At 44.4% G+C, this 23504-nt stretch overlaps 1 protein-coding gene across 2 annotated transcripts; it reads right to left on the minus strand.

Annotated features, from left to right (window-relative positions):
- Positions 1-23235, minus strand: INTS4 (integrator complex subunit 4). 2 transcript variants are annotated; one of them, XM_075198610.1, is made up of 23 exons: positions 23134-23235; positions 21151-21348; positions 20052-20169; positions 19560-19666; positions 18178-18363; positions 17863-17913; positions 17212-17300; positions 16860-16980; positions 15070-15141; positions 14021-14195; positions 12312-12517; positions 10659-10801; positions 9532-9647; positions 9198-9331; positions 8388-8545; positions 7750-7843; positions 7114-7194; positions 6861-6991; positions 6375-6434; positions 4990-5149; positions 4010-4153; positions 2990-3110; positions 1-1286 (listed from the first exon to the last, which is right to left on the minus strand). In XM_075198610.1, exons 1-23 carry the CDS (start codon positions 23185-23187, stop codon positions 1093-1095), a joined length of 2913 nt encoding a protein of 970 aa, XP_075054711.1. In that variant the 5' UTR covers positions 23188-23235; the 3' UTR covers positions 1-1092. The 2 variants fall into 2 exon arrangements, with proteins under 2 accessions (XP_075054711.1, XP_075054712.1); XM_075198611.1 differs by having other exon boundaries at positions 2-1286; positions 21151-21345.
- Positions 23236-23504: the final 269 nt, after the last annotated feature.

The following is a 23504-nucleotide window of genomic DNA, read 5'->3' on the forward strand; positions in this document are numbered from 1 at the left end:
TCCCTTGTGATTCCTTTGCCTACGTACAAGGCATGAAGCTTCTAGAACCCACAGTTAGACTGGTAAAGAAGAGAACTGTTGTTTTGTCGTTTTTCGGATTTATAGAATGTAAACACATAAAACCAAAACATTGCAGTAAACTTATTTTACAAGACAAAACAGATGGTGGTAGAGGACTGAAGACAGATAAAATAAAATACAAAAAGACTAGTTCTCGCTGTAAAAGTACAAAACAAAATCCATATTACAGTAGAAAATAAAATAAATTATCACTACCCATAATCCTCGCTGATTGTGCTTATGTTGTTGGGCAGATATAAGAACATGATGGGAGTTGTTATATTTACACTTTTTCTGGGAAACTGAAAATACCTTAGAAAGTCGGTATGCTCAAATACATACATACAGTGGAGACCGTCATGTTGTGGGTTGAACCTATCAAACTCACTAGGAAGTAGCGACATTACTGAGGGATGAGGAACAATGCGGCAGGTACACATTCTGTGGGCTGATGTTATTCCAGGCTGAGGACAAGTGACATCACTGAAGCAGGGTGGATGCAACAATTTTTGCAGGAAGAACCAATATTTAGGACACTGCAATAAGAACTAGTGAAATTACAAAATGCCTCGTGCCTCAGTGATGCCTTATGGGTATTAGCTGTATCCAGTGAGCCTCATTTGCAAAGCGTAAAACTAGCGAGGGGCTTGCGGAGCAGTATGGCAGTGTTCGCGGTGGAGCAGAAATTTAGACCAGCCAATGGGAGGAATAGGCAGAGTGTAATATGCAGATTAGGGGGAGTGGATTGAGAGGGAGCATTTCTAAGGGCAGTGCCATGGGCCCCAGCAGGGGATTTTGGCACACAACCAATTCTATTCTGCGTCTTCAGATGGCACAAGACCAGGTCCATGCCTAAATGGCAGAGCTGTCTCCCAACAGCGGCCCTTAGGTGTTCATCTTAATGTGTCCCTGGCGGACCATCTAGGCGCTACAGTGCAAATAAGAGCCACTGTGCGCAGGTGGCGCGTACATCTTTTCCAACTGTATAAGTCAATGGCATCTGTCCATTTCCAGGTCATCCTTCTCTTAGTGTCACCGCCTGGCAGGTTTGGGCATCAGGAAGACTTTGACAGGTTTGCTGAAGGGGATAGTGCCCTCTATGCTGCTCTCTGTGACGGGCAAGGCCTCTGTGGTGTCCCCCCAGGTGGGTTTGGGTGATGGGTTTAATACTTTGCTTCTGCTGGAGCTGTAGGCGAGGAGGAGGCTGACTTCAATCTGGCAGGGTTCTGTAACAACAAACATACATCTCACATGCAATTCACCGGGACAGTATCGGAGAAATTCCTCCAGCTCCAGTATAACATATTAGTTCACATAGATTTATTATCATTTACAAATATTGGGAAAAGCAGTTTTGGGAACGGTAGGTTGGCAAAATATCCACACCCGATACCATTCACACATGAACCTGATCGCACCAATTATATCAGCATTGTCTTACAGATTATAACGGTACTACACTACACCCCCTGCACCGATTACACCGGCACTACCCCCTCTACCTCTCATTAACCCCACGCTGCGCCCCCCATACTCTCATTAACCCCGCGCTGCGCCCCCCATACTCTCATTAACCCCGCGCTGCGCCCCCCATACTCTCATTAACCCCGCGCTGCTCCCCCCTCCTCTCATTAACCCCCGCGCTGCTCCCCCCATACTCATTAACCTTAGCGCTGCTCCCCCCATACTCATTAACCCCGCGCTGCGCCCCTCATACTCTCATTAACCCCACGCTGCGCCCCTCATACTCTCATTAACCCCACGCTGCGCCCCTCATACTCTCATTAACCCCGCGCTGCGCCCCCCATACTCTTATTAACCCCGCGCTGCGACCCCCATACTCTCATTAACCCCGCGCTGCGCCCCCCCATACTCTCATTAACCCCGCGCTGCGCCCCCAATACTCTCTAACCCCGCGCTGCGCCCCCAATACTCTCTAACCCCGCGCTGCGCCCCCCATACTCTCATTAACCCCGCGCTGCGCCCCTCCTCCTCTCATTAACCCCGCGCTGCGCCCCCCCTCCTCTCATTAACCCCCGCGCTGCGACCCCCCTCCTCTCATTAACCCCGTGCTGCTCCCCCCTCCTCTCATTAACCCCGCGCTGCGCCCCCCCTCCTCTCATTAACCCCGCGCTGCGCCCCTCATACTCTCATTAACCCCGCGCTGCGCCCCTCATACTCTCATTAACCCCGCGCTGCGCCCCCCATACTCTCATTAACCCCGCGCTGCGCCCCCCATACTCTCATTAACCCCGCGCTGCGCCCCCCATACTCTCATTAACCCCGCGCTGCGCCCCCATACTCTCATTAACCCCGCGCTGCGACCCCCATACTCTCATTAACCCCGCGCTGCGACCCCCATACTCATTAACCCCGCGCTGCGACCCCCATACTCATTAACCCCGCGCTGCGCCCCTCATACTCTCATTAACCCCGCGCTGCGACCCCCACACTCTCATTAACCCCGCGCTGCGCCCCCCATACTCTCATTAACCCCGCGCTGCGCCCCCCATACTCTCATTAACCCCCGCGCTGCGACCCCCACACTCTCATTAACCCTGCGATGCGACCCCCATACTCTCATTAACCCCGCGCTGCATCCCTCATACTCTCATTAACCCCGCGCTGCGACCCCCACACTCTCATTAACCCTGCGACCCCCACACTCTCATTAACCCTGCGACCCCCATACTCTCATTAACCCCGCGCTGCGCCCCCCATACTCTCATTAACCCCGCGCTGCGACCCCCACACTCTCATTAACCCTGCGCTGCGCCCCCCATACTCTCATTAACCCTGCGCTGCGCCCCCCATACTCTCATTAACCCCGCGCTGCACCCCCCATACTCTCATTAACCCCGCGCTGCGCCCCCCTCCTCTCATTAACCCCACAATTCTCTGGCGACTTTCACGCATCTCCATGGATTACCTGTCCAGGCAGTATGCGAGATATAAACCTGCGTGATCAGTCTGTGTCTCCCGGGGCCAGGATTGCGGAAGTCTGCTGGTTTCGGGTGGATAATCTGAACCTGCCCATCTGGATACACAACCTGGATGAAAAAATAAACATAGGATATTTCTAAAAACACAATCTCGTGCGGTACAACATAGGATGGCGTTCCTATAAACAGGATCTCTGACTGTGTCCTTGTTTACCATGTCTAAAGCAGTGTGAACTGGTGTAAAACTATCACTGATCCCTAGGGGAAAGAAATCCTCATTACAGTTTTTTTTAATCCTATCATGAACAATGAATATTGCTACAGAAATGATTAAGTATTTATAATCCGTTTCATTGATCCCACTTTTTGATAACACTTTGCCTCCAATTAATTTGCCATCCTGGTAGTAGGCGATGTGTGCAGAGGGATGTTTGGAATACTGAAGTAATAAGTTGTGTGTAGTGTCTTTGTTAAACCTCTCACGTTCTCCGTTACTGCACATCATAAACGTCAGCATCTGAGCTACGAGTGGCGTCCTCTGGACAGAGATCTGAATATAAAGCTTATTCAGTACTAGAGGGAGCGTATGCAGGGAAAGTGGTTCCCAACCCAAGACCATTGGCCCAAAATATCTCTTACTCAGGATGTCAGTGTTCTGGCATTCTGAACCCTAAATGTATCAGGGGGTCTTTGTGAGGTGAACTCGTCAGTTGAACCAACTGTGTTCTGCTTGTAATATCTAGGCAGGAAATGTGCAGGTTGGATCTCTACCAGCCCTCACTGATCCCTATTTTTGTATCTTCTTGACCTGCAGTCATCACGTGATCAGGGCACTACCAGACCATGGGTGGGTGTCTAAGCCCCCCGTGTATGGCAGCTATGCTGGAACAATAATGCAGAGGAGATATTACTAAGGTTAGGAAAATGTTGGATTCCACAACTTACAATCCCTGTTCCTTAGACCAGGTTAATGGTCAAACCATTCGCATTTCAGTATTTGGTCGTACCTGAACCTTAATAGTGTTCTGGGGCTCCTGAACGCTCTCTAATGTGGCATCAACGTCCAGAGCTACGATTAAACCGGAGGTGAACCGGATAGGGTTATCGGACTCCGCCGCTGGCTCAATAATGTGCGCAGAAGCTCTGTGTATCTGGAAAGAAAGAGGTTATACGTCAAATCTCACATACATATATACAGCCATAATAAATCTCATTCTGAATTTCTAGTGAAACAAACACATACAGGGCAAGTCCATTAAAAAATATTATACTGGGTACTATAACTTACTGGAATAACTTCTGACATTTGTAAATGGGAATTCTGCATGAAATCACCTGTTGAAGCCTCAGGAACACAATATTCTAAATAACTGACTCTAGCAACATCTGTAACCATGGAAAGAAACCATGTACTGTGACTTGTTTAGATTGGTTTCCATTAGAGAACATTTGAACTACGAAAGACCACAGTCCATAATCCAGCACAATAGCGCTTATACAAGGGCTGGTCCCATGTAACAGTTAAGCTGCAGTGAAATCTATAATAATATTCATGCTGCTGGGATATTTCTGGCTACTGTAACTTCTATAAAAGATGTCATGAAGTCTGCTTGCAGACTGAGCTACTATTTTTACCTCAGGTAATTTTTTGCAATTACCGGGTGGGTTGGCCAGGCCCAAAGATTGAACCAATGTGAGCAGGTAAAGAGGCGGTAATCACAAGCAGCTAAATTGGGGCATAGCCTTTACTGTAGGAAATAGTTTATAATTATTATTAGTAACAAGAGGTGGTGCTGCTCTTTTAACATACACGCTACTCTCTTATAATTAAATTATACTAGTAATCAAGCTCAGACACAGCCTTACAGCCTCATTAACATGTAAACCGCCCTTATATGACCGATTTATTGATAAATAAATTCTATATTCTAAGCACAAGGTGGCGCTGTCCTGTGTGACCTCTCTGGCAGAATTATTAGGCAGTTACCTGCTCCGGTAGGGTCAGCCGCAGGAAGCTGCTTTTCCGCAGGGTGGTCTGCAGGATTTTCACCATCTCTAAGGGTTTGGAGTTTACGAGCCGGGGCATAAGATCCAGCAGCTTGTCCACAAAGCTGTCCTGCATATGGGGGAGCTCGGAGATGAAACACCTGGGAGATGATGGACACAAGACAGAACCCTGATCATACAACGGCACAGATTGTATTATAGCGGAAAAATACGGAGACAGATTATTCACAAAATGTTCAGTCACTTAACGTGTATATTCATTTGTATCCTGCTAATACAGGTCTAATTTGCAAATGTACGCATGAGTGGGCAGAGGCTCCCTGGTAGACCGCGTTCATACTGAACACGGGTCTGCCGAGGTCTCCATGGCAACATCACAAGAGGAGCTCTGATTGGCTTCTTTTTGTGGTTTACTTTAACATGTCGGTGTCTGGTGCCCCCAGGCTTCCCAGGGCAGACCCGGGAATACCACCACCAAAAGACCCGCGTCTACTTCCTGGGTCTGATGACCCGGGAATTTGATCTGGGACCATTCATACTGCACCTGGACCCGGGTCGTCTGGGCTTGCCCCGGCAAATACCAAGGTTTTTGGTGCAGTATGAACTGGGTATTACTAGCTCAATACAGTGGGCGGCCGTCTCGCTACATGCATGTCTCTCTGTGTGTGCGTCGGAGGGGAGCCTTCACATTTAAAAACAGACATCACTATCTGTACCAGACAGCAATTGATGCAATTTAAGTTTATACACCAGGACTATATAATACGAGCCAGTGATATAGATTTGCCCTTTCCTACACGTGATCTTGCCCTGTCCTGACACAGCTTCTGGACAGACTGCAGAACTTTGACAGCCACTTACTCCGATTTCTTCACCTAAACTGTGTCTATTGGGATCATCTGGAGAAGGTCATATCCCTGCAGCTGGCTAACCCCTGTATTATGAGAGTATCTCCATATTGCTCTGTTGGACGCCTTCTCTACCATCCATCTAACTGGAAGAAGCTTGTTAATGATGTCTTGTCCAAATATCTTACATGATTGGTTAATGCCTTGACAGCTGGGGAGCCCTGGATCTATCGCTCCCTTCACCTCCAGCTCTGGTAGAAACTGCTCCCCCTACAGGTTCACTTTGTAATGTATATATGTGTGGGTGTCAGTGTGAGTTCCTGGGGCTGTTTTGATGTTAATCTGTAATGCTTGGAAAGGCAGATCAAGGGGGGGTGCAGGAGAAGCAGGAGCTGGGGCTATACATTGGCACTTGTTATGTGAAATCATAGTTCTTTCATTACACGCGTATTTGTACCAGACCATCTGTGACGCAGGTTAGTTTACAATAGGGTTATGCTGATAAAAGCGCACTCACCTCTGGAAGAAATCCACTTCCTGCAGGAAATGCTCGCACATAGTAAACAGAGGCTCCGCTCTACAGAGGTCGAGAGGTGTAGAATGTGATCAGTAATTGTCACAGAAGAAAAATAATGAACTCTTAGGGGCATATTCAATTGACGGCGGGATCGCCGAAAATCCAGCGCTCAAAAAATATTACCATTAATACGGTAATATCTCGCTGGATTTCAGCTCGCAGCTCCCTGAGCTGCGAGCTGAAATCCAGCGAGTAAATTACCGTATTAACGGTTTTCCCGCTCAGGATTACCGTAATAACGGCAATATTTTTTGAGCGCGGGATTTTCGGCGATCCCGCCGTCAATTGAATATGCCCTTTAATGCAACATTACAGCAATTACCATCCCCAGTTATAATGAGGGCAGAGCCCAGCATGAATATACAGAGATGGTAACTACATGCCATGCCTGGAAAATAGAACCACTCCCGCCCTCTGGCCCCTCACCCTTTAGTGGTTCGAGCGGTGACGAGCAGCTGCAGGGCGTTTGCCTGTAACCTCATGTGATGTATAATGGACACTTGTCTGTTCTCCAGCCCGCTGTACATAAACTCCATCTTGTACGTTTCCTCCAGGATCTGCAGTAACACAAAGGAATCAGACAGGGAGATATAATTCAGAGGGAAAGTCTGACACTAATACCATTTCTCCCATCACCAATACACCGGTTATTTGGATAATAGGATCCCACATTACTCGCCTGTTTAACGGCCGCAGCAGTCAGAGAGTTTTGCTTCACATAAAGGGGGGCAGCCAGGCTCCATAACTTCTCATTCAGTGCCTGAAAACCGCACAGAGACACATGTGAATGCAAAGCAGCGATAGGATCCCACTACCAACACCAGGGAAAGCCGTGTGACGGTCAATGGCGAGACAATGTATCCTAGTACAACCTGCAACCTGTGTGTTATGCAACAACCCTACTGACAGCAATGATTTGTCCGTGTTGTCCGATTCACAGGCTAGCCCCTCAGCCGATTATTTATTAATCTGTGTATTAGGATAAAACGACATTTGTGAACTGTGCAATACAAAATGTTTCAATGTTATGCTCCAAGCAATGATCGTGGCTCCGTTAATCAGGCTTCTCTTGTGCGTAGTGTAACAGTCACTGTGTAAAGCAGAAGATCAAAGACAAAACACTCGACTTTGTAGATATTAAATATACTTGGGAGAAGACAACATATGATGAATTTGAGCCAGACATCACTGAATAGCAGAGGGGGCGTGTTTATGATGCAAAGCAGGAGGTGTGGTTTTATTACAGGGGCTGTAACTGTGCACACAAAAACAAACGGGTGCCCAGGAAGATTCGCCCCCAGATCCAGTGACAAACCTTGATGAGCAGTAAGTGACAGCGCAGGTAGGTGGCAGAGAAGTCCGCCATGCCGGCCAGCTCAGACTGGAGCTCCCCGATTCTCTGTAGGTCCCTGGACAAGAACATGAAATCAGGGAGAATGACCACATTCAGCATCAAAGCCCATTATTACAGGAGCAGTCGCGTCATTAAATGACAACATTGTGCGGTCTCCATTCTCTAGAAGCATTTAAAAATATCATATAGGTGACCTTCTCATTATTGCAAAGTCATATAGGATACATATTTGTACCATAGTATCATAGTTTTCATATTACAAATGTAAAGTAGATATAAGTCAGCCTCTGAATAGGCCGAGAGGAGCTGCTTATAAAATCTGACACTAGCAGCAGCCTATTCCTAAATCTTAATACCGGCATTCTGTGTATGTTCGGCATAAGGGTCATATTTAGATCTCTTCCAATTTGTAACGTTAGATAATGACTAAATACTAATATTTATTATTTTATGCAGTAAATATTTTATTAATTTGTTTATTTCAGGAATGTTCTCCAGTAAAAACAAAGTACAAATAAATTGCAATCCTTGTGAGCAGTGTATTTATTGTGCCGTGCTGTCTGCAGGAACAGCCCTCTATACCCAGAACCTCTATTTACCGGATTGTGAACTCCAGGAGCTCCTGCGTCCCCTGGGTGCCCAGGTTCTGGAGGTTGTGGATCCTCTCCAAGCTGTTCTGCAGAAACTGCTGGGACGGATCCTCGTGAGGGGATTCACGCTCCAGATCCGGAATCCAGGACCACTTCACACCCGGCAGCTGCGGGGACAGAGAGCAGGTCAGGAACGGTACAGGTTTAATAGAAAACGGCATTCTAAATTGTGTCCAATGGCTACAGATTAGCATCCAGTGTGAGGTGGTGCAGATTAGCATCCAGTGTGAGGTGGTGCAGATTAGCATCCAGTGTGAGGTGGTGCAGATTAGCATCCAGTGTGAGGTGGTGCAGATTAGCATCCAGTGTGAGGTGGTGCAGATTAGCATCCAGTGTGAGGTGGTGCAGGGCGATGTAGAAACTACGTCATAGAGGTTACGGACATCAGTTGGAAGCAGTGGCTGGCTGGGCTGGGGGACATTTGCCCCTTGGGCCAGTTCCATAGTGGACTACCTTGGGGTGGGTCACTGGGCTACCTGGATTATTTTCCCTTTAAAATGTTCCTAAAAGGTTGCCCAGTCAAGTCTCACTCCACGATCTAAAATTTGGCAGCCAGTCACTGTTTGGGAGGCTTAGAAGCAGCGGCCAGGAGGTATCCATCCTCTAATTTAACAATATCTCAAAAACTATTATAATGTGGAGAACAGCACAAAAGACAACATTGAAAGCCACTCAAAGCCGCCGAGCATCACCCTTCCCTGCTACAACCGGCGCTTGAGCAGAGACCTCCTGTCTATTTACCCACAAGGAGAGACTTACACTCAGAGCTGGGACCAAGTGCGAGAGGCTGTCCCGCAGGTAGGCGTAGTGCCGGAAGGTGTGGTCAGAGAACAGGGCTGGCATGGTAGGACAGGTCTTTGCTGCATTGAAAATCAAAACCAAAACAGCTATATCTGATAAACAGAGTTAAGGTCAAGTGTTTACAGAAATAAGAAGGAACAACGAGCCAGCGCCGAGCAATACAACAGAACTACGATATCACACAATCACTGGAAACCTGTCTCTCTCAGATACAGCTTTATACAACAGAGAGAGAAAAGGCGACATCACGTATGGATGACAAGCAGAGATTTAGAACCACATAAAAGGATACACGCTGGATCATCCATATTGGGTTCTGGCGTATCGAAGAACGGGTGAGTGCTCAGGAGCTCAGGAACCAGAGAAAGTACCAAGGTGGGGTGTCTGAAACCCAGAAACTTCAAACATCTGCAGAACGAGAGACATTAACATGAAACAAAGCAGGAAGTCTGGGAGAGCCTACATTTAACTTCCTATGGAGGACAATAATAACGGAGCATATTGAGTCTGCAACAGGAGCACGAAGGGATTAGTTACATAGATGTTTACACTCGCATTCATCATTAAAGAATAAAAAGACGTCCTTTTAAAAGTATTCATACTACTTGTTTTAATGACTCTTAACCTTACTGCCCGTCATATCATCAGGGGGGAGGCAGGCTGATGTCCAATGTTGTAGATAAATGTTTACAGTAGAACGATGCTCTTGTTTACATTCTAATACCAGTATATAGTTATTGGAAGTTTATCATGTACCGCACATGTGTGTAAACAAAATGATTTCAAAGACATAGAAACTGCTGTTGACAGATTGACGGTGTTTGGTGGCTCCAAAATACATTTAATTATTTTGTAATATTTTTATATTATGCTTTTATATAATAAAAAGTCCTGACCACTTACAAAATTGACTACTGGTGTTTTTACACCATAAGTGTTATACAAATGCTACAGCAGATAACAATAATCACAATAATAAAGCTGTATTCAATTATGAGGGATTTTACCAGTACTTGGTTTAGTTCATGGACAGACGGACAACTAACAACAGTGTATAAAAGTAAAAATGTATCTTAAAACACATCTCTATTTTATCATTTTTGTTTCAATTAAAACTAGTTTACAACTGAATATTAATATGTAACTATTAGGAGATGACGAGTTTGTCTATAATCATCATTAGTAATTCTTTCTACTTTGTGATACACAAACCTGTTTAGCACCAATTCAGTTTGGGCTGTGTACTGATGTTGCCTTTGTGTTTATATTAATGATTTAATAAAGTTAATGATTAAATATCCTGATTTTTGTGTACATTGTTGACATAATAGGAGGCCTTAGAACCCGTTGGCCAATCACCAGTGAGTTAGACAATGTCACAGGCTTCCTAAATGTGAATCACAGTTATACGATAGTTACTTCCAGATGGACTCCCGGTCCGTGGGGTATTTGGAGAGGTTCTTAAGAAGTTCCACCAGGGCCAGGTGGATGCATTCCTTAGTGGATACATTTGCGCAGCAGAGTAGTTCATGCAGGGCCTCCCGAATGTCCCGGGAAGAGTCCTACAATAAAGAGACACAGAGGGTTAGTCAGATAATGGCCCCTGCTTGCTGAGCACTGTAAAAGGTGGAACTTATCCTGGACCTTGTGAGCATGTAGCAGAAAATAGACTGTAATTATGGAGCAATGCTAAACATCCATAACTCTCTTTCCAGTGCAAAGAGAATGGGCAGTATTCCACTCCATAGAGGCACTGGAAGGAAACAGACTCCTCCGATCTCCTAGAAGTCTTCTCAGTTCTTTTCCAGTGTCTGCAGCAGAGGTTGGAAACAAGGCCTCGGGTCCTAATTTGTTTTCCATTTTTTCCCCAGTGCTTAGCAGAACCCCCTACTGGTGAAGTAGGCTTAGCTGTCTCCACTAACTTCCAGATTAAGCTAACCACAGGAAGTCAGGCCCACTCTGATTGACAAGCTCTGCAGCCTCAGTCTGCACCCAAAGAGGGGAAATAGTCCAGATGATCTCCGAGCCCAAAAGGGCCTTGTCTGTCCCGCAGTCCATGACCTTCCTCCAAATCTTGAGGGGAGATGTAGGGTATGGCTTAACAACATTATCTGCAACCATTCCTGGATCCTACCTGGGCTAGGTGTTTAATAAGTCAATACCTCGCAATCTTCTAAGCAAATGTATCCACCCTCCTCACCAATTAGATTCCTGGGGAGCGTTCAGAGTATGTCTGTAGCAGGGACGGGGATGTGACCAATGACGATTGTGCCTCACCAGTTGTTTTACGCTGCAAGAGCTCCTTTCATCTCTCAGAGGACAAACGGCCCTGAGACCAGTCTTCCAATTCTCATCAGCAACATCAGAGCCCGGGAAGAGGTCCATCTTGGCTTCTAGAGGACCAACGCTGTCCTCAGACACCAGCAAGTCCTCCTGACTACCAGATGAGCTGTATGGTCTTGGAGGGGGAAGCCCGGGATATGGTGACACCCCCCCCATACTATTCAGTGACTGCTGGACACAGCAGTAATCTGCCTGGTCCAGGAGCATCAGAGAGGTGGGGATTTTCTACGCCAATCTCATTCTGGTACCCAAGAGGGACGGAGCATGCCACCCGGTGTTGAATCCGAAAGACTGTAACATGTTTCTGCCACAGGAGTTACTTAGGTCAGTAATTCATGAAGGAGGGTAAGTTCTGATGTCCCTAAACCCCATCTCAGAAGATAATCAGCGATTTATCCAATCACCAGCCAATGGGCACACTGCCATCCGTGTGTTCACACAGCTATAACGTGCTAATCAACTAACAGCAATACCGTACCACTAAATTACCTGCCAGCCCTAGGACTCGGGCTGTGTGAGAATACCACGCTGGAATTTGACCGCATAACATAAAAAACACAACACATAGTCAAAGGCGGAGGATGTGGAAACGGGGACTACACAGTCTAAATCTTATACACATATAATGCGGCCCCTGAAGTACATCAATATAAACAATGAAATACGTTGTATAACACAGAGGTCTTCATCAAAAACAAACAAACTGGAGATTTTCTGGAGACCCCTCACCTCCAGCACAGCTAGGATTGTGTCCAGCTGATCCTCCCGTAGCGTTATGTTGTCCGAGATCTTGCGCATAGTGTGGATAGACTGCAGCCGCACCTCTTCTATCTCATCGTTGAACATGTCCACCAGAAAGTCTAAACATTTCTCTGCAAAGGGGCGGGAGGAACGAGCCAGGAGACACAGGGATTCCACCGCTGCGATCCTCACCTCTGGGGAGAAAACCAGATCTTAGGTGAGCAAGGCTTAGACTCGGGACGTTTTACTACCGCAAACATGGGGTTAGTGAAGTACCAGCACTTACTGAGGCCACAGCCTCGTCCGCAGATTAATTCACTAGACCTTCTTTTGGATTGTGTTACTACTTTATCGATATGATCTACAAAATGTATTCTGTTATTGATAGAAAAAACTAATCTACGTACCAAATGTTTTACCCCAGTCAAATATCTGGGAATCATTACAGTCCTCAAACCTTATGGAAACTACAGACAAAATATAAAATGTTTACATATGTTGTATAGAATGTAGAACGGAAATTTTACTATGTAATCTTTATTGTCTAAGACCATAACTATTATTCAGGAGAGTGTGCAGAAACTTGTTACATTACAGACGCATATAAAGAGGTTTAATGAATGATTAAAGAGTGCCTACAAGCAGTGGAGGCAGCCATCTGTGGGCGGTACATTAAACAGACTATACATATAGTTTGCATGGGCGGCATCACTGAGTCCTAAAGGAAAGGAGTCAGAGGGGACTAACCAATAATCAGGAAAGGCGGTATGAACAGAAAACAAAAAAGACGGTGGCTCAGTGGTTAGCACTTCTGCCTTACAGCACTTGGGTCATGAGTTTGATTCCCAACCATGGCCTTATCTGTGAGGAGTTTGTATGTTCTCACTGTGTTTGTGTTTCCACCGGGTGCTCCGGTTTCCTCCACATTCCAAAAACATACTGGTAGGTTAATTGGCTGCATTTAAATTGACGTGTGTGTGTGTGTGTCAGGGACTGATGTAAGCGAGTGCTTTGTACAGCGCTGCAAAATTAGTGGCGCTATATAAATAAAATGGCGATGATGATAATTAAATACAACTCTCTTCAATAAAGTAAATTGGACAGTTACGTTCTATAGGAGTTTACATGATAAAACACAATATTCCATTTAAAAATATAAGAGAAAGCATTATACAGGTTATGAATATTTAATTTTGTCCTATAAAAGGTGGAGGCTCACATTTTCATATTGAAAAAGTTAAAAAAAAATTCCCATTAAAAAAATAATAATAATTAAAAGTATAATTTTAATGTATTTAGTAATGTTTCTACCAAAGCTTTGCAAAAGACAAGGGGAAATTGATTCTGTCTAGAGAACCATGCTTCTAGGCTTATTTACATATATTAACATGAGTAGGAGGAGTTATCCACCTTTAACTAAAATCATATATTTTGCATTAGTCATTGACATCAACAGAACAGTGCCCCTAGTGGGCAGAGGCTGATCTTTATGAAGCAATACATTTTAAACACAGAGTTTCTCAGACATAGAAGCAGTATTAGTAGTATAACTCAGAACCATAAAATCCATATATTGTTTTTAAGCTAAATAAAGTGTACACATAAATGTGAATAAATAGGGTGGATTTGGGAAGGAAGGATTTGTGGATTTCTGCGTGAGGATGGGATTGTAAATACATATAAAGTATTCATCGTACCATACATCTCGTCCTCCAGACCGTGAACGAAAGCTCCACAAGCCCCCGACTCGATCAAGTTTACCGCTTCAGTGTCCAGCTCTTCCCGCGGGGCGTCGTCGCCCCATTTTCTGCCGCTGGAAAACTCTCCGGAGCTGTACAACTCTTTTGCTCGCTCGTGCGCCGTTCTTTTCCTCTATAAGTAAAGGATTGAGCATTAATTACAAACATCACACTGTAACGTGACGCTAATCAAGAATCAAATCACCTATAAATCCCCTCAAACACGATTTGTTTTATGTATTATACTATTACTTTCCCCAATCAATAAAATGATTTGCAAACACTTCATATTTTGCTGCCTCATGGTCAACATTTAAACCTATCGGCTTCTCGGCAGCACTGAAGTTTAATTGTTATGCCGAGTGAAACAATAGCGTTGCAACGCAATAAAACAACAGTCCTGATTCCCTGACAGTTCAAAACAGGCAAAAATTCCAAAAATAGAATGTACAACTAGGAGTTAGCGTTAGAAATCCAATACATCTCCCTTATTTTGTTCTAAAATTAGATCTAAGGCAAATTATACTTATTAGTAACTATAACTGCTGTTCCTATCAGTTCTATGTCGGCATGGATCTGATAGTAATGTCTGGTACGGGATACCAGATTCAGCAATCCCTAGATAGGTCCCAGGCCTGCTGACCTGGAGGGAATCCCTGGTGACATCACTGGTGATATCACATGGTACAAACAGAGCTCAGTTTGGAACACAGTTTGAACAGACTGCAAGTCCAAAAATGCACAGGGAAAGCAGTCCTAGTCCTAGCATCGCTAATATCTAACAGTACATATAGATACCAGGACGCCCACTGTGACGGCTGCAGAAGATCAGGGACATTATTTTACAGGTATAAATGAAAGTATCCAGCTTGGTGTCCCTCTGTCTGGTTCAGAAGTGACCACACACCAATGAGTCATTACACGTCATTATCATTAATGGGATAAGAGGTACTCCTAGGTCTAACACGTGACCTGTCAGACAGTAATCACACACATGAAACATTTACCCGCAGATCTGACATGAGTTTCTTGTCCAGGGTCTGCTCCAAGAAGTGGGGACTGACTTGCTGCATAGATCCCTACAATACAAAGTGCACAAGGTCAGTACGTTCTAGCAGAGAGAATAAAATCCTCAGGATGTTTCATAGCAGAACTAATGTCCAGCTAACGGCTGCACAACATGAAGCATCACGAATCACCAGCAAGACAAATATTCAGTCACTCATTGTTTAACTCCCTTTTTTATGTTCTGTATCCCATACCCTTGCAAAAATTTCTCAATAAAACTTTATTGATGGGAAAAAAAAAAAATATTCAGTCACAATCCTGACTGCTACCTAACATTAAAGCGGCTGTTTACACACAATATTTCTTTTACTAGATTCATAATTTTCTAATTTACAGTAATTATAATATACTTAGTGTTTTCCTAATGCATGGCCCATGCAGCACTGATGGTCACTCTCTTCTACAGCAACCAGATAGACAACAACAAGCAATTCCTACCCTGCAAAAATCACTCCTTCCCCTTTTAGTAAGAGGAGAGGAACGGGTGGGCAGCACACTTAGCTCAGTACAGGAGGAGAGGAACGGGCGGGCAGCACGCTTAGCTCAGTACAGGAGGAGAGGAACGGGCGGGCAGCACGCTTAGCTCAGTACAGGAGGAGAGGAACGGCCAGGAGAGCACGCTTAGTTCAGTACAGGAGGAGAGGAACGGCCAGGAGAGCACACTTAGTTCAGTACAGGAGGAGAGGAACAGCCAGGAGAACACGCTTAGCCCAGTACAGGACGAGAGGAACGGTCAGGAGAGCACGCTTAGTTCAGTACAGGAGGAGAGGAACGGCCAGGAGAGCACGCTTAGTTCAGTACAGGAGGAGAGGAACGGCCAGGAGAGCACGCTTAGTTCAGTACAGGAGGAGAGGAACGGGCGGGCAGCGCGCTTAGTTCAGTACAGGAGGAGAGGAACAGCCAGGAGAGCACGCTTAGCCCAGTACAGGACGAGAGGAACGGTCAGGAGAGCACGCTTAGTTCAGTACAGGAGGAGAGGAACGGCCAGGAGAGCACGCTTAGTTCAGTACAGGAGGAGAGGAACGGCCAGGAGAGCACGCTTAGTTCAGTACAGGAGGAGAGGAACGGCCAGGAGAGCACGCTTAGTTCAGTACAGGAGGAGAGGAACGGCCAGGAGAGCACGCTTAGTTCAGTACAGGAGGAGAGGAACAGCCAGGAGAGCACGCTTAGCTCAGTACAGGAGGAGAGGAACGGGCGGGCAGCGCGCTTAGCTCAGTACAGGAGGAGAGGAACGGCCAGGAGAGCACGCTTAGTTCAGTACAGGAGGAGAGGAACAGCCAGGAGAGCACGCTTAGTTCAGTACAGGAGGAGAGGAACGGTCAGGAGAGCACGCTTAGTTCAGTACAGGAGGAGAGGAACGGCCAGGAGAGCACGCTTAGTTCAGTACAGGAGGAGAGGAACGGCCAGGAGAGCACGCTTAGTTCAGTACAGGAGGAGAGGAACGGCCAGGAGAGCACGCTTAGTTCAGTACAGGAGGAGAGGAACGGCCAGGAGAGCACGCTTAGTTCAGTACAGGAGGAGAGGAACGGTCAGGAGAGCACGCTTAGTTCAGTACAGGAGGAGAGGAACGGCCAGGAGAGCACGCTTAGTTCAGTACAGGAGGAGAGGAACAGCCAGGAGAGCACGCTTAGCCCAGTACAGGACGAGAGGAACGGGCAGGCAGCACGCTTAATTTACATTAATGTTCAAAGAGGCATTTAGTCTGAAACATCATTGCCCGTCAGCTCACCAAAAGTTTGCAGGCCTGTACTCTGACTACCCATGATCCATCGCTGACCATGTGACAGACTTTCCCGAAAGCATCATCCACCAGGCGGATCTCCTCATTGGAGGATGGGATGGGAACAATGCTGAAAAGAGATATAGGAATGCAGTATCTGGAAAAGGCCGCAGCAATGATGAAACAACAAGCTGCCGTGTGCAATACCCCCCCCCCCCTACTGTTTTTAAACACAAAACAAGATTTCCCTGTTATTATTTACAGGAAAAAGCATCTATAGAAACAGCATACAACTCCTACTAAAGACAGCCAGTTTACATTTTACCATTTCATTAGAAAGAATTTCTCAGAAATAAATTACCTTTCACGATACAGTTGGCTTAAAACCCAGATCAGCTCCACGGCTACACTGCGCACTTGTTCATAGTCATCAGACAATAGTTTACAGGCCTGTCCATGGGAGACAACAACCAACAACTTCATATTCTCCTTTCATTACAGATGAGACCGTTGCGTTTACCCGTAACGCGGCCAATTGAATATCCCCCATAGACTAATTAGATAATACTGGATTTTATGTGACCACGGAGAAAAACAACCATTTTTATTGTTTAGTAAACTAAAGCCAAAACTCTTACGTCGCTCTTCATATTAAAGGAATCCGCTTATTTAAATGTCCATTTAAATGTGAAAGCTTTAAAGCCTATGTCCCCTTTCCTGAGGTTTGACTCCTGTTGTCCAACATGACAGACACTAAACTGACGCCTAAAGTTTGCCGCTCACCCTATTACCCGAACACCCATCAATGCATCTGTATTCATTAATGCACCTTGAAAGAGAAATGTACTAGGCGGTTTCATATAAAGGCCTACGTACATACACACATAATCTTAGATATCTGACAAAATACTTAACTCATATTTTTAACGACTGAAAAGGCAGCTCTCTACATTTCTCTGATACAGTATATTTCAGCAATTACACATTATCCATAGGGCTGAAGGCACAATACCTGACTGTACATTGCTTGCTGTAACTTCAGGCCTCTCTCGTGGAGCTGTAACTAAACACAGACAACATCATTGTGAGATTATAAAGCTCTACAGAGTGTGGATAATGACTGAGGTGGAGGGAAAAACAAGTAGAGAGAAGCAATAATCCAGTTCCCATCCACCAAAGCCCCCGAATCACAAGGTATCTGCTGTCTGACGTTCGGTCTATGAATATATTTTTATTTTTATGACTAAATACTAAACGGACCTAAAATGGTTTTTAGAACAGGTCGTCTTCATTCCAACGTTAAAAGCATCATATGAAATATACCTACCATGGCTTTTATAGCGGCCGTGCGGACGCGGGGGTCCTGATCATTGAAGTAATCACCGATAATCTTCTGTACATCTTTGGTCACCGTACTTTCTGCCTCCTTAGAGGTACTTTTATCTATAGCCCCGAGACAACCAAGCAGCTGGAGGCACTTGTTCCGGACACCATGACACGTGTCTGACAGATACTGAGCGAGAGACACAGTTATCACTTAGGAATCTGATCTAGATTACTGCATGTGAAAGGTCTACAATACACCAGCTGTGGTACATTCACCTGCTTACTGGTAACATTCACTAATGGATATTTCAAACTATCAGAACTGAAGATATCAGCGATTACATCAGGACCATGGGGGAAGATATTTTCCCTATGCACAGGTTTCTCAATGCATTTATATTGAATAACACAAACAAGACTTCGAGCTAAACTCGTTTGTGATAAAAATAGGGAAAGCACCAGTAGATAGTCCTCTGGGGGCCGTACGTACACACACGTACACACGTACACACACGTACACGTACACACACGTACACGTACACACACGTACACACACACACACACACTAGAGAAAGAAGCTAGGAGAACATGTTACATTTTTTGTTACCACACCAATTACAATACTTTTCTTAATACAATCATAATAACATCTTTATATTTCAAGACTACAAGAGTTCAAACATATGACAAATCTAGCTGTACATTTGCACAATACATTACAAACGGGGGACTTCCACTTTAAAAATTAATTATATAAATTCCTTTCTCAATAAACATACTAAGGTCACTCAGGAACCCCACCATCTGCTTTATTTAGCAGGGTCCAGGCAATTACTTATACCCAGAACCTATGCTGTACTGCCCCAATCTCTCCATAGTAGGGTTTAGACCTTCAATTGCCCCTGCTATGGGAGAGAGGGTAACACCGAAGGTGACCAGCAAAGGTTTGGGCTACATGCCTTTGGGCAGCCATCGAAGCACTAATATTGGAAAGTAATTTTGTAACATTGATTATTATGGTTGAAAACATCTTTAAAGGTATCATTCAGCTGAGCACTTGCAGAGAGTTTCCGTGGCAGATGTACAGGCACTAGAACGTGCAATCTGCAGTTCAAAGTGTAGACACGAGTGCATGCACAATGTCCTAGAATTTTTCTCCTGAGCCGCAGATTACTCTGTGCCTGTACGGACATCAGAAATGTGCCCACCGAGTGATTAATAATATTTCTAAAGGGCTTTTCTGCTCACATCCAGAACAGGACTTTATAAATATCCATCACTGAAGGAGCTGGACTAAATGGGCCCTAAAGTTTCTTGTTAATCACATTCATCGGAATTATATAAGCTGCCTTTACTTGTATGTGTTATTTCAGCTTGCGTTACCTTGTACGCTACATCCACCAGCTTCTTCCGGATAGGTGCATTGTCTAGCAGCTTAATTCCAATCTCCAGCAAAGTGTCCAGAAGCTGAGCAAGAACCTGATGGGACTCTAAAAAGGAGAAACAACAAATACTATGTAAATCAAATATCCACAGGCAAACTCTAGGAACAGGTTTCCTAGTCAGCCAAACTGTAATGCAGACAACCGACAGGTCAGACATCAAATCAATTCAAAAATGTCAGACAGAAGTCTGCATGCAGACACCATCATACTTCACGGAAGCCCTTGTGAGGTCTCCAACTGAGGAATTGTTTCTCATATGACATGTTATGTAGTGTAAGATATAGTCTTTCCCCTGAAAGCAAAGTGTTGGAAATAGAGCACCCACGCGGAGGAGGATTACAGCTATGTTCAGCTAGGATCGCCCTAGACAGCACTGTGTGAATTACTCGTTGTGTTCCCACATTAGTATTAGGGATAAGGGAGTACTTGCTCTCATTCTGAAGAGTATTGATCACATCATCCACTATGGAGTCCGGGCAGAATCCGGATGTCTTGCTCAACAAGCCAAACAAAGATGCGATTTTCAGCCTCACAGAAGTTTCATTCTCCTAAAACAAGAAAAATCCATATTTAGCTGAGGAATATAGGATTGTGTGGCTTCCTATCACGGCCCTCTAATGCTTCAGTGTGGAATCTAGAAATCCTGACATTCTATATAGACTGTCATGAACCGAACTTTGTTTCTAAGGTAAATTACATTTTGGTCAGTTGCGGATTATACGCACGGGGGCTTTCCCTGCGCTAAGCTTGATGAACACCGATTAACAGACACTGGAAACAGGGATCACTGAACCTTATGAAGAAAGTGCTGATAGTACACACAAGCGGTCAGAGTGAACACTCAACAGACATGAATTATCCTAACATCGTGTTCCATCCCGCATTTATTCTGAATGTTAACAAGTACTGTCGCCATTTTCTCTATATGGTTTATGTATCTTTATTTGCAGCACTAGTAAAGCTGCAGACATCAAGCAGTCAACAAAGGTCTGCAAGGAAAGCATTGTATTTTACAAACTCATACACTGAACACAATATTGATTACCCGGTAAAAAAAAATGTCATTTTGTTTTGATCATTAAGTTCTGAGAGCATTGTTCTGAATCTAATACACAAACACATTAATTATTACTACTATATATAACATATTACTCAATGTCATACAACCAGAGCATTGAATTCAACCACATCACCCCAAGGGCGGATCTACAATTTTATTTTACCGGGAGCGATTTAGGGGGGGGGGGGGTAGGAGGCGATTTAGTCCCCGCCCCCTTTTTGACAGCTAAGGCTGTCTGGATCCACCACTGCATTACCCTGATCCAATGGTGGTTACACTCTAATTTCCCTACCCTAGGCACACAAACTAAGGCCGATTTAGACAGAAGCCATCTAATCTATCAGTACATCTTTGGACTGTAGGGTGAAACATATGCCAACAAGGGGAGAACATACAAAGAGTACTGTAGTCAGATCCAAACCCAAAATCCCAGCACAGTGAGGCAACAGCGCTAATATGTTTCCACTACCTTGTAGTAATGTTCCAGCAAGATCCTGACAACACCCTCCACACTCTCTGCCTCGACAGGCTTGCGTGCAAACTGCAGGAGGTACTGTAGGGCGTCAGCAGGAGATGTTGCCTTGCACAAGTCAATGTGAAGCGTTGCAGACTTGCTAGGTTTCGTCAGACGGAGTTTCTTTGCAGAGAGATCTTCGAAAGACTGCTGCTGTGCAAAGAACCAAAAGCATAACATTATAATTTATTAGTTTTACATAATGTAGGGATACGGAAAGTTAAGACAATACCACGTTGCTTTAAAAACAGTTTTGCTGTGATTTATTAATATTTCCTTTTGCATAATCAGCATTTCACGATCAATCACTGAAACCACGGCACAGGAGCTGTCAATGAGCCACAACACCGATCATAGACAGTCAGGTGTTTGATTTTAAAGTGTCACCCAGCCAATTTACTGATAAACTTACAATGGAATTAAACCAAAATGTGTAAGTTATTTTGCAACCTCATGTATGAATCCTCTATTCAAATCATGACATGATGCGTGTGTATTTTATGTGTCCAGATTTACATAGCTGTCATACAGGGCAGTTTTTTTTTTTTAATTAGCAACCATAGTCAGTCGCTAGGGATGTGTGATGGGCTTTTACAGAAATATGATATAGTCATGGTATTTGCTTCTAAATCAGTTTTTCAATGTTTTATCATAAAATACCCTCTGATCCCTACAAATAAGTGGATATAAATCACTATCACAGTACTAGGTTACATATACCACACAAATGTCGTGATAAGTCTTAAAGTTAAATAAAGATATGCAATGGAAATAATATGTGAAATTTACTTTAACTGGAAATTAAAAGAAACACCAAAGATTAGCGCTCTCATATATAGTTCCATGACTGTTGTTTTATTTATTACATATATGTAACTACAGAAAAAAAAGGATGGGAATCACTGCTGGAAATATTTAATATTTAAGTAATCCCTTGTATCTAGAAATACTGACTGTAATGCTTCTACATACTGATAGTTCAATAATGCAGTAAAACCGTTTCTCAAAATAAATTGTTTGAAATGCAGTTCTTACCATAAATGATAAATTACATTCTAAGGGGGGAATTCAATTAGCCGCGAAGTGTGTCACAGACGTTCCGGAGACACTTTGTGGCAGAGATTTCTGTAAAATCTCTGCTCTTTTCCCTCACACCCCTATAATGAGCGGAGATTTTGTCCGTACACCACGTCACCGGCAATTGAATTCCCCTCACAGAGGTGTTCTGATCACTGGTTAAAAGGCTAGATAGTGCAGTGTGCCATTAACATAATAAGATTATGGTTGTTATTATTGTTAATTTTGGAAAAAACAATATAAACGGATAAAATGTAAAAAAACAAAAATGTCCCAGAGGGTGGGATGGCAGGATGGGACCTGTAGTTCCACAACATTTCACTAAGCCTCAATTAGCGGCCACTGAACTGTTCACATAGATAAATATTTAGGAGCTATGTAAACATTTCAGTGTCTGTTACATAAGGCTTGGGCAGCCTGTGACTCTCCAGATGTGGAACTACAGATCCCAGCATGACACCCCAGCCCCTAGCAGAGCATGATGAGACCTGTAGTTCCACAACATCTGGAAAACCAAGTGTCATAACCACAGGGAGGTTTAGGACTTGAGGATAAATAATGTTCCTATTATAAACCGGCCCAGTTATTACAGTCACTGACACAGACTGTCATTTATATCGTGTATCCGCATATTGTGCAGGCATGTGGACAGGATTACTGTTGGAAATATTTATTCCATTTAATAACGTGTTGTAGAGCCTTTTATTGGTGCATACAGAGTAAAGAGAGGTAGGCCGCAAGGTAATCCCCGGACTTTCCTAAAACCATACCCGGGGATGATGCAGTCAGCGTGGGAAGGGTAGCCATGGAGAAGATAAGCCGAAATACATAATATGCCCCAATGCTACATACTTCTCTCACCTGAACTACTTTGGTGAATTCTTCATAAACGCGTTTCTTCAGGTGGGCAGCCATGTTTTGCGAAGTTTGACCCTCGGCGGCCACAGTAGTTGACACGGGCACTAGCTATAGACATAAATGACTGGTTCACATAAAGTTTGTTGAAGAAAAAAAAAACAACGACCAAAAATATGAGCGTTTACTTCAGAATGACCAGAGAGATGAAACTTGTAAAGAGCGGTCATGACCGCTCTAGCCATGGTCCGCCTGGTTACCATGGCGACACTAAACCTCATTGATGCTCATCTGTAATGGTGACTGTGATTCCCTGATGGTCTTTATAGAGCACTGTAGAATAAAGGGCAATATTACAGAATTTACACCTCCCTCAG

Source organism: Mixophyes fleayi, chromosome 2 (genome assembly GCF_038048845.1).
Source record: "Mixophyes fleayi isolate aMixFle1 chromosome 2, aMixFle1.hap1, whole genome shotgun sequence".
In the NCBI taxonomy this organism is placed as follows: Eukaryota; Metazoa; Chordata; class Amphibia; order Anura; family Limnodynastidae; genus Mixophyes; species Mixophyes fleayi.